The sequence below is a fragment of the Musca autumnalis genome, unplaced genomic scaffold (genome assembly GCF_047663935.1).
Source record: "Musca autumnalis isolate F117 unplaced genomic scaffold, ASM4766393v1 scaffold_1, whole genome shotgun sequence".
NCBI classification, from domain to species: domain Eukaryota; kingdom Metazoa; phylum Arthropoda; class Insecta; order Diptera; family Muscidae; genus Musca; species Musca autumnalis.
Genome location: NW_027411644.1, coordinates 283320386 through 283334296, shown reverse-complemented (window position 1 = coordinate 283334296; position 13911 = coordinate 283320386). Strand labels below are relative to the sequence as shown.

Below are 13911 nucleotides of genomic sequence, written 5' to 3'. Positions count from 1 at the left end.
CATTATTTTAAAAGAATCAAAGTTTGGAAAAATATTTTTAAAAAATCGAAGTTTGGAAAAATATTTTTAAAAAATCCACGTCGATGGAAAAAATATTTTTAAAAAATCCAGGTCGATGGAAACAAATATTTTTAAAAAATCCACGTCGATGGAAAAAATATTTTTAAAAACTCCACGACGATGGAAAACATTCTATAAAAAATCCACATCGATGGAAAAATAATCTTTAAAAAATCCACGTCGATGGAAAAAATATTTTTAAAATATATATTTAAAAAAATATATTTAAAAAAATCCACATCGATGGAAAAATAATCTTTAAAAAATCCACGTCGATGGAAAAAATATTTTTAAAAAATCCACATCGATGGAAAAAATATGGAAATGGAAAAAATATTTTTAAAAAATCCACGTCGATGGAAAACATTCTTTAAAAAATCCACGTCGATGGAAAAATAATCTTTAAAAATTCCACGTCGATGGAAAAAATATTCTTTAAAAAATCCACGTCGATGGAAAAATAATCTTTAAAAAAATCCACGTCGATGGAAAAATAATCTTTAAAAAAATCCACGTCGATGGAAAAATAATCTTTAAAAAAATCCACGTCGATGGAAAACATTCTTTAAAAAATCCACGTCGATGGAAAAAATATTCTTTAAAAAATACCCGTCGATGGAAAAAAATATTCTTTAAAAAATCCACGTTCTTAAAAAATTCTTTAAAAAATCCACGTTCTTAAAAAAAAATTCTTTAAAAAATCCCCGTTCTTAAAAAAAATTCCTTAAAAAATCCACGTTCTTAAACAAATTCTTTAAAAAATACCCGTCGATGGAAAAAAATATTCTTTAAAAAATCCACGTCGATGGAAAACATTCTATAAAAAATCCACATCGATGGAAAAATAATCTTTAAAAAATCCACGTCGATGGAAAAAATATTTTTAAAAAATCCACGTCGATGGAAAACATTCTTTAAAAAATCCACGTCGATGGAAAACATTCTTTAAAAAATCCACGTCGATGGAAAAAATATTTTTAAAAAATCCACGTCGATGGAAAAATAATCTTTAAAAAAATCCACGTCGATGGAAAACATTCTTTAAAAAATCCACTTCGATGGAAAAATAATTTTTAAAAAATCCACGTCGATGGAAAAATAATTTTTAAAAAATCCACGTCGATGGAAAAAATATTCTTTAAAAAATCCACGTCGATGGAAAAAATATTCTTTAAAAAATCCATGTCGATGGAAAAAATATTCTTTAAAAAATCCACGTCGATGGAAAAAATATTCTTTGAAAAATTCACTTTCTTAAAAAAAATCTTTAAAAAATCCACTTTCTTACAAAAAAAAATTCCTTAAAAATCAACGTTCTTAAAAAAATTCTTTAAAAAATCCACGTCGATGGAAAAAAATATTCTTTAAAATATCCACGTAGATGGAAAAAAATATTCTTTAAAAAATCCACGTCGATGGAAAAAAATATTCTTTAAAAAATCCACGTTTGGAAAAATATTCGTAAAAATCCACGTTTGGAAAAATATTTGTAAAAAATCCAAGATTAGAAAAAATATTTGTAAAAAATCCAAGTTTGGAAAAATAATTAAAGAAAAAAAAAAAATGGAAAAAATATTTTTAAAAAATCCACATTTGGAAAAATATTTTTAAAAAATTCACGTTTGGAAAAATATTTTTAAATAATACACTTTTTTATACCCTCAGCCTTTAGGCTAAGGAGGGTATATACACTTTGATACGACGAAAATGTGCCTCATCGAAATAATGGTTTTAGACCCCAAGTATGTTTGGACGAAATGTGTTTCAGACAATTTAGAGTCGATCTAGCCATGTCCGTCCGTCTGTCTGTCTGTCTGTCTGTCCTGCTGGCTGGAGCGCACGATAACTCTCGAACGGATGAACCGATTTGGTTCAAATTTTGGCTTTCGTAATATTTTGTCCAAACTTAGTTTAAGTTCGAAGATGAGCTACATCGGTCCACTCCTTCCGGTACCTCCCCCACAAAAGTTCGAAAATGTTCGGAAAGTTTGTGCGCACGATAACTCTTGAAGGGAGTGACCGATTTGGTCCATACTTTGAATAGTGTAAACTTCCTACCAGAGTAATATGAGGTTCCAATATAGTCTCAGTAGGTCCACTCCTTCGGGTACTTCCCACACAAAATTTCGGAAAAATTCAGTTTAGGGCCATCTCTCGAATCGCTTTGATTTTTGTTTTAGCATGTTGTATTCACTGCCCTCCATACGACGGTACAAGTTTCATCAGGGGCAAGTCTATACGTCCTGAGAAAATAGCATGAAAGTTGCAAAAAACCCCTATGACACCGTGTAAGGTGGTTGGGGCGCAAGATAACTCTCGAACGGATCTGCCGATTCGGTCCAAAATATGGTCTTAGTAATATTTTGTACAAACATAGTTTAAGTTTGAAGATAAGCCATATCGGTCCACTCCTTAAGGTACCTCCCCCACAAAAGTTCAAAAATGTTTGGAAAAATTGTTCGTACGATAACTCTTGAAGGGAGTGGCCGAATTGGTCTATACTTTACACATCCTAATATATCTACAAGATATAGATCAGGTTCAAATATGGACTATATTTGTCAACTCCATCCGGTACCTCCCACACAAAATTTCGGATAAGTTCACTTTAAGACCTGATATCGAATCACTTTGATTTTTGTTGAAGCAACTTGCATTCGCTGCCTCATTTACGATGGTAAAAATTTTTTAGGGGCAAGTCCATACTTCTTGAGCAAACAGACCGAAGAGTGTAAAAACCCCCTATGGCACCATATGTTGCGGCTGGAGATCCACTTCCATAACGGTCAATGTCGATCCATTCCTTTTAGTATCTCCTCCGCAAAACTTTTGATTTTTAATCCTAATCAACGTTTTTGTCTGTTCAAACGCCCAAAATTTTTAAAACCCCCTAAATAAATACTTATTTTGGGAAAAAAATTGTTTCAATATACACAGGCTGAGGGTATATCTCTGTCGGCAAAGCCGACTGATACTTTTTTACTTGTTAATAACATTTTTAAAAAATCTACGTTTGGATTTTTTTTAATCTACATCTACATCTAATCCACAATTGAAAAAAATATTTTCAAAAATCCACGCTTGGAAAAAAATTTTTAAAAAATCAACTTTTGTTAATTTTTTTTTTAAAAAAATATTGGAAATATTGGAAAATATTTTTAAAAAATCAACGTTTGAAAAAATATTTAAAAAACACGTTTGGAAAAATATTTTTAAAAATTCCGCGTTGGGAAAAATATTTTTAAAAATCCAAGTTTATTTATTTGAACTGAAAAAATATTTTTTTATAGGAAAACTATTTGAACTGAAATAATATTTTTTATAGGAAAACTATTTGAACTGAAATAATATTTTTTTATAGGAAAACTATTTGAACTGAAATAATATTTTTAAAAAATCCACGATTTGACTTGAAAAAATGTTTTTAAAAAATCCAGGATTTGACTTGAAAACATATTTTTAAAAAATCCAGGATTTGACTTGAAAAAATATTTTTAAAAAATCCACGATTTGACATGAAAAATATTTTTAAAAAATCCACGATTTGACTTGAAAAAATATTTTTAAAAAATCCACGATTTGATTTGAAAAAATATTTTTAAAAAATCCACGATTTGACTTGAAAAATATTTTTAAAAAATCCAGGATTTGACTTGAAAAAATATTTTTAAAAAATCCAGGATTTGACTTGAAAAAATATTTTTAAAAAATCCACGATTTGATTTGAAAAACATATTTTTAAAACACCTATGATTGAATCGGGTGCCACCGTGGTGCAATGGCATGTACACCCGCCTTGCTCGCTGAAGGTCGTGGGTTCGATTCCCCGGCCAGTCAACATCAAAATTTTCAACGGTGGCAAAATATCCCTCAGTAATGTTGGCGACATTTCCAGAGTATTTGAAGCCATAAAAAACTTCTCTACAAAGTGGTGTCTTAAGACACGCCGTTCGGACTCGGCGATAAACAGTAGGTCCCATATTATTGAGATAATATGAATCGGATGCACTCATTGATATGAGAGAAGTCTCCCTTGTCCCGTATGGGATGTTTGTGGAATAATTATATTATTGAAAAATATATTTTTAAAAAATCCACGATTGAAAAAATCATTCATGATCAATCCTAATTCTGATTGCCTTTAAGGCTGTTCTCCATGATGAGCTGAGAGAGAGGCCTATATAAGGTGTGGATTTTTCCCAGTTAAAGCTAATTAAGGTAGCTATAAGGCAATTTCTTTTGTAAAATAATTATATTCATTATCTGGCAGTAAAATTCCATACCGCCTCCACCACATTTTGTATGTCTTCAACATCCATTTACATACATCAAATGGCTTTGTTATTAACTCCCTGCCAAAGTTTATTGGTCTTACAAAAATAGGTAATAAGTTGTAAAGAAAATGTCATGAAAATCTGGTCAAAAGAACGGTTCGCTTAGCTCTTCAATGTGAGCGACAATTGTTTTAATTTCTCAAAATGCGCACAACTTATTTGCTGGAATGGTGAAAGTTTGTTTTATTTTTTTTTTTTAAACAAGGTTTTCGCTATGGTCGTCATTACAAGCTATAGCCCATGTTAGGTGTAAAAAACATGACCCCCTTCCTTCTTCCTGGTGCGCCCACCTATCCCACGGGGGATCTATGGCCAAGGAATGTGTGATTAACATTTGATTGGGCCAAGTTAAAAAACCATTTTGTTGGATTTTCTATTTGTTATGTGGTCGCGTTTGCAGTTGACATTAAATCGAAAGTTTTTCGTTCTCAGGGCAAAAGTTTTTTTTATTATTATTGTTGTTGTTCTGGGGTTTTGTGTTATGGCTCCATTTTGTGTTGTTTTTTGTTGGTTTTGACAAAATAACTTTGTTTAAAGTTATAACTGGAAATGCTATAACTTAGTAAAGTGAGAAGGGAGGTGGGGAAGAGGGAGACCGAGGCGGTTTAGGTATATAAGATGTCGTATATCCATCCATCCATCCATCCAGCAGTGGATTTATTTTATTAGAAACTTTTTTTATGAACAAATTCTACGTGTTTTGTGTTTTTGTTTTGTTTGTTTCTTTGCTTTGTTATGAGGTGATTCCTTAGGCCTGGTTGGTCTGGGCTGGCCTTAGTTAGCTTTCTTGCGGCAATTCCTTTAAATAATTTGTGCCTGTGTCTCAGTGGGTTTTCAAGTAGTCCAGCAACCAGTCAGGGTTCGTGTTTTGTTTTTTTGCTGTTGTTGTGGGTCCTCAAGTAGCCTCTTGAAATTATGCTACTTAACAAAGTTTGACAACGTTGTTAACTTGGCCATTTATTTAGTTTAGAGGCCATCAAGGGTGTGAAGTTTTGGGTGGCTTTTGTGTCCCTGTGTGAGAGAGAGTGGGAAAGTGTGTGTGTTGTTTTTTTATTATGCCCCAAGGTGTTGAGTCAAAGAAGCCACTTGTAAAAGCAATTTCTAGCAAAAACTTAACTACAAATAAATGAGAATAGAAGAAGAACAAGACGTGGGGGAAACTTTGTGAACCATCAAAACAACAACTAAACGTTTGTTTTGGAAAATTAACAGAAATTAAATGTTCATTCTTTTCTGAGGCTTCCTTTTGTCAGTTGTTTTCCACTTGTGTTGTTTTTGTTGCCTTTGGTTTCCTCATTGTCCTTTATTTAATTTTTGTGTGGCAACCAAGCTTTTTTTGTTGGTTGCTTTTGTGTTAAGTGTTGTAGTGAAGAAGGTGAAGAAGTTATCCGTTGTTTTTTCTTGCCTTTTTTGCAGTTAAGCTAGTTAAGTTTTCTTTCCTTTTCCAGCCACAGTTTGCCTTTAGCCTTAAGGATTTTGACCAGCATGTTGCATGTCCTTCATTATGAAGTAGTCCTTTACTGTTATTATTATGATTATTTCGGTTTTTTTGTTGTTCCCTTTGCTTTCCTACTTGTTTTCTTTTCGTTTAGTTCCGTTTGTTTTTGCCTTATTCAGCATATTTAAGTGGCATTTAACTTGACCATGAATTATGAAATGGTCTCGCCTCAAAGAAAACTAATTTTTCCCCCAAACCTTAATCTATTTCTTGTTGTTTATGTTTTCATGGTCTTGACCATAAAAATTATGGGTTATAAGTTTTTGGTGCTGGTTGCCTTACGGCGATGTCGTTGTTCAGTCAGGGGTCAAGGAGGAAAAAATGTTGAAAAGTAAAAGGAGGGGAGACTTGCCCCAAAGATGCTCTACAAATCCTCTCAAATTGTCTTATTTGCCTTGATGAAATAATCTTTAAAAAATCCATGTTTAGCGGACTTTTTGGTTGTTCCAAAAATTCTTTTAAAACATCCACGTTTTGTGGCATTTTTGGTTGCTCCAAAAATTCTTTTAAAACATCCACGTTTTGTGGCATTTTTGGTTGCTCCAAAAATTCTTTTAAAACATCCACGTTTTGTGGCATTTTTGGTTGTTCCAAAAATTCTTTTAAAAATCCATTTTGTGGCCTTTTTGGTTGTTCCAAAATTCTTTAAAAAATCCACGTTTTGTGGCCTTTTTGGTTGTTCCAAAATTCTTTTAAAAAATCCAAGTTTTGTGGCCTTTTTGGTTAATTCAAAAATTCTTTTAAAAATCCATTTTGTGGCCTTTTTGGTTATTTCAAAAATTCTTTTAAAAAATCCACGTTTTGTGGCCTTTTTGGCTATTCCAAAAATTCTTTTAAAAATCCACGTTTTGTGGCCTTTTTGATTGTTCCAAAAATTCTTTTAAAAATCCACCTTTCATGGCCTTTTTGGTTGTTCCAAAAATTCTTTTAAAAATCCACCTTTCATGGCCTTTTTGGTTGTTCCAAAAATTCTTTTAAAAAATCCACGTTTTGTGGCCTTTTTGGTTGTTCCAAAAATTCTTTTAAAAAATCCACGTTTTGTGGCCTTTTTGGTGGTTCCAAAAATTCTTTTAAAAAATCCCCGATTTTGTGGCCTTTGTGGTTGTTCCAAAAATTCTTTTAAAAAATCCACGTTTTGTGGCCTTTGTGGTTGTTCCAAAAATTCTTTTAAAAAATCCATGTTTTGTGGCCTTTGTGGTTGTTCCAAAAATTCTTTTAAAAAATCCACGTTTTGTGGCCTTTGTGGTTGTTCCAAAAATTCTTTTAAAAAATCCATGTTTAGCGGACTTTTTGGTTGTTCCAAAAATTCTTTTAAAACATCCACGTTTTGTGGCATTTTTGGTTGCTCCAAAAATTCTTTTAAAACATCCACGTTTTGTGGCATTTTTGGTTGCTCCAAAAATTCTTTTAAAACATCTACGTTTTGTGGCATTTTTGGTTGTTCCAAAAATTCTTTTAAAAATCCATTTTGTGGCCTTTTTGGTTGTTCCAAAATTCTTTAAAAAATCCACGTTTTGTGGCCTTTTTGGTTGTTCCAAAATTCTTTTAAAAAATCCAAGTTTTGTGGCCTTTTTGGTTAATTCAAAAATTCTTTTAAAAATCCATTTTGTGGCCTTTTTGGTTATTTCAAAAATTCTTTTAAAAAATCCACGTTTTGTGGCCTTTTTGGCTATTCCAAAAATTCTTTTAAAAAATCCACGTTTTGTGGCCTTTTTGATTGTTCCAAAAATTCTTTTAAAAATCCACCTTTCATGGCCTTTTTGGTTGTTCCAAAAATTCTTTTAAAAATCCACCTTTCATGGCCTTTTTGGTTGTTCCAAAAATTCTTTTAAAAAATCCACGTTTTGTGGCCTTTTTGGTTGTTCCAAAAATTCTTTTAAAAAATCCACGTTTTGTGGCCTTTTTGGTGGTTCCAAAAATTCTTTTAAAAAATCCCCGATTTTGTGGCCTTTTTGGTGGTTCCAAAAATTCTTTTAAAAAATCCCCGATTTTGTGGCCTTTTTGGTGGTTCCAAAAATTCTTTTAAAAAATCCACGTTTTGTGGCCTTTTTGGTGGTTCCAAAAATTCTTTTAAAAAATCCACCTTTTGTGGCCTTTTTGGTGGTTCCAAAAATTCTTTTAAAAAATCCACGTTTTGTGGCCTTTGTGGTTGATCCAAAAATTCTTTTAAAAAATCCACGTTGTGTGGCCTTTGTGGTTGTTTCAAAAATTCTTTTAAAAAATCCACGTTTTGTGGCCTTTGTGGTTGTTTCAAAAATTCTTTTAAAAAATCCACGTTTTGTGGCCTTTGTGGTTGTTTCAAAAATTCTTTTAAAAAATCCACGTTTTGTGGCCTTTGTGGTTGTTTCAAAAATTCTTTTAAAAAATCCACGTTTTGTGGCCTTTGTGGTTGATCCAAAAATTCTTTTAAAAAATCCACGTTTTGTGGCCTTTGTGGTTGATCCAAAAATTCTTTTAAAAAATCCACGTTTTGTGGCCTTTGTGGTTGTTCCAAAAATTCTTTTAAAAAATCCACGTTTTGTGGCCTTTGTGGTTGTTCCAAAAATTCTTTTAAAAAATCCACGCTTTGTGGACTTTTTGGTTGTTCCAAAAATCCTTTAAAAAAATCCACGTTTTGTGGCCTTTTTGGTTGTTCCAAAAATTCTTTTAAAAAATCTACGTCTTCTGGCCTTTTTGGTTGTTCCAAAAATTCTTTTAAAAAATCCACGTTTTGTGGCCTTTTTGGTTGTTCCAAAATTCTTTTAAAAAATCCAAGTTTTGTGGCCTTTTTGGTTAATTCAAAAATTCTTTTAAAAAATCCACGTTTTGTGGCCTTTGTGGTTGTTCCAAAAATTCTTTTAAAAAATCCACGTTTTGTGGCCTTTGTGGTTGTTCCAAAAATTCTTTTAAAAAATCCACGTTTTGTGGCCTTTGTGGTTGTTCCAAAAATTCTTTTAAAAAATCCACGTTTTGTGGCCTTTGTGGTTGTTCCAAAAATTCTTTTAAAAAATCCACGTTTTGTGGCCTTTGTGGTTGTTCCAAAAATTCTTTTAAAAAATCCACGTTTTGTGGCCTTTGTGGTTGTTCCAAAAATTCTTTTAAAAAATCCACGTTTTGTGGCCTTTGTGGTTGTTCCAAAAATTCTTTTAAAAAATCCACGTTTTGTGGCCTTTGTGGTTGTTCCAAAAATTCTTTTAAAAAATCCACGTTTTGTGGCCTTTGTGGTTGTTCCAAAAATTCTTTTAAAAAATCCACGTTTTGTGGCCTTTGTGGTTGTTCCAAAAATTCTTTTAAAAAATCCACGTTTTGTGGCCTTTGTGGTTGTTCCAAAAATTCTTTTAAAAAATCCACGTTTTGTGGCCTTTGTGGTTGTTCCAAAAATTCTTTTAAAAAATCCACGTTTTCTGGCCTTTTTGGTTGTTCCAAAAATTCTTTTAAAAAATCCACGTTTTGTGGCCTTTTTGGTTGTTCCAAAAATTCTTTTAAAAAATCCACGTTTTGTGGCCTTTGTGGTTGTTCCAAAAATTCTTTTAAAAAATCCACGTTTTGTGGCCTTTGTGGTTGTTCCAAAAATTCTTTTAAAAAATCCACGTTTTGTGGTCTTTTTGGTGGTTCCAAAAATTCTTTTAAAAAATCCACGTTTTGTGGCCTTTTTGGTGGTTCCAAATATTCTTTTAAAAAATCCACGTTTTGTGGCTTTTTGGTTGTTCCAAAAATTCTTTTAAAAAATCCACGTTTTGTGGCTTTTTGGTTGTTCCAAAAATCCTTTTAAAAATCCACGTTTTGTAGCCTTTTTGGTGGTTCCAAAAATTCTTTTAAAAAATCCACGTTTTGTGGCCTTTTTGGTGGTTCCAAAAATTCTTTTAAAAAATCCGCGTTTTGTGGCCTTTTTGGTGGTTCCAAAAATTCTTTTAAAAAATCCACGTTTTGTGGCCTTTTTGGTTGTTCCAAAAATCCTTTTAAAAATCCCCGTTTTGCGGCCTTTTTGGTTGTTCCAAAAATTCTTTTAAAAAATCCACTTTTTGTGGCCTTTTTGGTTGTTCCAAAAATTCTTTTAAAAAATCCACGTTTTGTGGCCTTTTTGGTTGTTCCAAAAATTCTTTTAAAAATCCACGTTTAGTGGCCTTTTTGGTTGTTCCAAAAATTCTTTTAAAAAATCCACGTTTTGTGGCCTTTGTGGTTGTGCCAAAAATTCTTTTAAAAAATCCACGTTTTGTGGCCTTTGTGGTTGTTCCAAAAATTCTTTTAAAAAATCCACGTTTTCTGGCCTTTTTGGTTGTTCCAAAAATTCTTTTAAAAAATCCACGTTTTGTGGCCTTTGTGGTTGTTCCAAAAATTCTTTTAAAAAATCCACGTTTTGTGGCCTTTGTGGTTGTTCCAAAAATTCTTTTAAAAAATCCACGTTTTGTGGCCTTTGTGGTTGTTCCCAAAATTCTTTTAAAAAATCCACGTTTTGTGGCCTTTATGGTTGTTCCAAAAATTCTTTTAAAAATCCACGTTTTGTGGCCTTTGTGGTTGTTCCAAAAATTCTTCTAAAAATCCACGTTTTGTGGCCTTTTTGTTTGATCCAAAAATGTTGTTTCTTGTTAAAAATCTTTAAAAAATCCATTTTTGGGTATCTTCCGTTTTTGCTAAAAATCTTTAAAAAATCCACGTTGTGTGGCCTCTTTGGTTGCTGCTAAAAATCTTTAATAAATCCACGCTTATTGTCCCTTTTTATAGCCTTTTTGTTGTCCTTTTAGTTTTAGCATAATTTCCATCTCAATTTCGTCCACTTCATGTCACTTTCTCATTTTATTGTTATTTTTTTCTTTCACTTTCATTAATGTTCACCTCTCTTCCTGCAATTTCTTTTTCCAGCCCTCCAGTTGCCTATCGGACAAGGAAGAAGATGAAATTTATGGTTTCGGTTATGGTGTGTTTGCACCACGTGTTGGTCGTGGCACGCTAACGCAACAGCAACATTTCATACAACAACAAACGCTGCAACAACAAGCACAAATAAGTCAGCAGCAACAGCAAATGGCATTAATACAAGGTGGCGGTGGTCATCAATTACAGCAACGCCTTCCACAAAGTTTACAATCAATCCCGCCCAATGCTGCCCACTTAAATTTTGTACAACAAAAGTAAGTTTATTAACGTTTTTTTCTAAAGGCCAAAAAACAATCAATTTAAATAAAATTTATTGTTTTTCATTTTTTTCTTCCGTATTTCTTTTCAACAGTTGCCTAAGTCCTCGCTCCGCTTATTTTTATGAATTTCCACCAACGACGGGTAAGTTTCAAATTTATTTATTTTTTCGATTGTTAAAATAAATGCAACAACAAAATCTCATAAATCCTTGAAAATCATTAAATATTTTCTCTACGTTTTGTTGCTGTTGTTCAATACATCACTCACTCAAGTCATAAATTTTTCAATAAAAAATATTTCCCCAATTTTTTCGGCTAAAAACCCATAAACTCAGTTTTTCCGGACAATGCGTTTTTAATGACACCCTGGGCTTTTTTGGTTTATGATGAGGCCTTTTTTAAAAGTCGCCGGGCTTAAAAGCTTCCTGTGGCGTTTTTTTGGTGCTTCCCAAAAAAGGGTGACAAATCATTAAGTTGCCATTTTCTTTTTCTTGGTTACTTTTTTTTTGCTCATTTAATGTGCAACCTTCCCCCACGTGGGAGGAAGGAAATGTAAGCAACACATTGCCAAGTTATAAAAGCTTCCGCTTTAAATTGATTTTACCGGAAACCCGTTAAGTAATTTGCTTATTTATACTTAAAAACCTGCTTGCTCTCCATACATACATATTATGTATGTATGTGTATGTATGCAAATGTGTTACCTTAATGTCTTCCCATATCTCTATGGCCATTAGCACTCACCAAAAGGAGTAGGGGTTACCCATTAACTAAGCCACTTGTTCGTCCGCCCATTTAACCATAGCAAATCGGAAGTTTGAAATGCCAAGTTATCGAACTCTGCAGATACATAATTCATTTAGACAAATGTAAGGTTAGTTTCCCCTGGGGAGTAAGCAAAAAAAAAGGAGATGAGTAAAAGGGGGAGCCATTTTAATGGGTTAGAAGTCATTAGTGTCGTTAATAATTCGTTTAGGTTAATTGTTTCATTTTTTTGCTGAACCTGAGGATAGAATATGTTAGTTAACCTAATTGAAAAATGAAAACAGTTACCATACCATGAGAATACTAGACACTTAAAGAGTTCGGTTTTTCGCTAAAAATGGCATCATTTCAAAAACTGAGAAGCCAATTGATAATTCCCTTCGCCGGGATGAAATCATGATATTGGTAGCGATCAGTAAAATTTTGCAACACTGTCAGTTCGTTTTGAAAAACATTACTCTCTGTAATAGAGGGTAATAAATGAAGTTGAGCCAATGGGGGAATACTCCACTCAAACAATCGAAAATTTTTGAACATTTTTTTAAATCGTGTATTTTTAGAACATTTTTAAATCCTGGATCTTTAAAATGCCTTTTAGATCGTGGATTCTTAAAGTATTTTCTATATATTTCTATATTTTAAATCGTTAAATCATTTTTTTAATAAAATATTTTTTAATTTTAAAATATTTATTAAAATCGTTGATTTTTTAAAAAAATTAAATTTTTTATTTTTTTAAATACTGGATTTTTAAAACATTTTTTTAAATACTGGATTTTTAAAAAAAATGTTAATCGTGGATTTGTTAAACATTTTTTTAATCGTGATTTTTTAAATTACTGTTTTAAATTCTGTATTTTTAAATAATGGATTTTTTAAAAAATTTCTAAAATCGTCGATTTTTAAAAAGATTTCTAAAATCGTGGATTTAAAAAAAAATTCTAAAATCGTGGATTTTTAAAATATTTTTTTTAAATCGTGGATTTTTAAAATATTTTTTGTAAATCGTGGATTTTTGAAATACTTTTTTTAAATCGTGGATTTTTAAAATATTTTTTTTTAATCGTGGATTTTTAAAATATTTTTTTTAAATCGTGGATTTTTAAAATATTTTTTTTAAATCGTGGATTTTTAAAATATTTTTTTTAAATCGTGGATTTTTAAAATATTTTTTTTAAATCGTGGATTTTTAAAATATTTTTTTTAAATCGTGGATTTTTAAAATATTTTTTTTTTTAAATCGTGGTTATTTAAATATTTTTTTAAATCGTGGATTTTAAAAAAATATTTTTTTTTATCGATAAATATTTTTTTAAATCGTAGATTTTTAAAATTTTTTTCTAAATCGTGGATTTTTTAACTATTTTTTAAATCGTGGATTTAAATACCGAATTTAAAAAATATTTAAAAAATCCAAAATTAAAAAAAAAAGTATTTCAAAAATCCACGATTTAAAAAAATATTTTAAAAATCCACAATTTAAAAAAATATTTCAAAAATCCACGATTTAAAAAAATATTTTAAAAATCCACAATTTAAAAAAAGTATTTCAAAAATCCACGATTTAAAAAAATATTTTAAAAATCCACGAAAAAAAAATATTTTAAAAATACACTATTTAAAAAAAATATTTTAAAAACCCACGATTTAACAAAACATTTTAAAAATCCACGATTTAAAAAAATATTTTAAAAACCCACGATTTAAAAAAATATATTTAAAAATCCACGATTTGAAAAAATATTTTAAAAATCCACGATTTTAACAATATTTTAAATATTTATTTAAAAATACACGATTTTTAAAATTTTTTTTGTGGATTTTTAAAATATTTTTTTTAAATTGTGGGTTTTTAAACTATTTTTTTAAATCGTGGATTTTTGAAAAATTTTTTTAAATTGTGGATTTTTAAAATATTTTTTTAAATCGCGGATTTTTTTAAATATTTTTTTTGAATTTTTTAAATTCTGTATTTTTAAAATAGTTTTTTAAGTCTTGGTTTTTAAAAAAACTTTTTTAAATCGTGAATTTTTAAAATATTTGTTTAAATTGCAGAGTTTTATAATATTTTCTTAAATCGTTTAGTTTTAAAATGTTTTTTTTTTTTTAAATGGTGGAATTTTGAAATATTCAATTTTTT

General features: G+C 30.5%; 1 protein-coding gene across 1 annotated transcript in view; it reads left to right on the top strand.

The window, feature by feature from the left end:
- SKIP (Shal K[+] channel interacting protein) overlaps positions 1–13911 on the top strand; it is a 427069-nt gene that overhangs the window by 295887 nt on the left and 117271 nt on the right. The window contains exons 5-6 of the mRNA XM_073961480.1: positions 10732–11000; positions 11099–11148. Of these exons, the coding sequence (XP_073817581.1) occupies positions 10732–11000; positions 11099–11148 (319 nt within the window). The remainder of the gene's footprint in view (positions 1–10731; positions 11001–11098; positions 11149–13911) is intronic.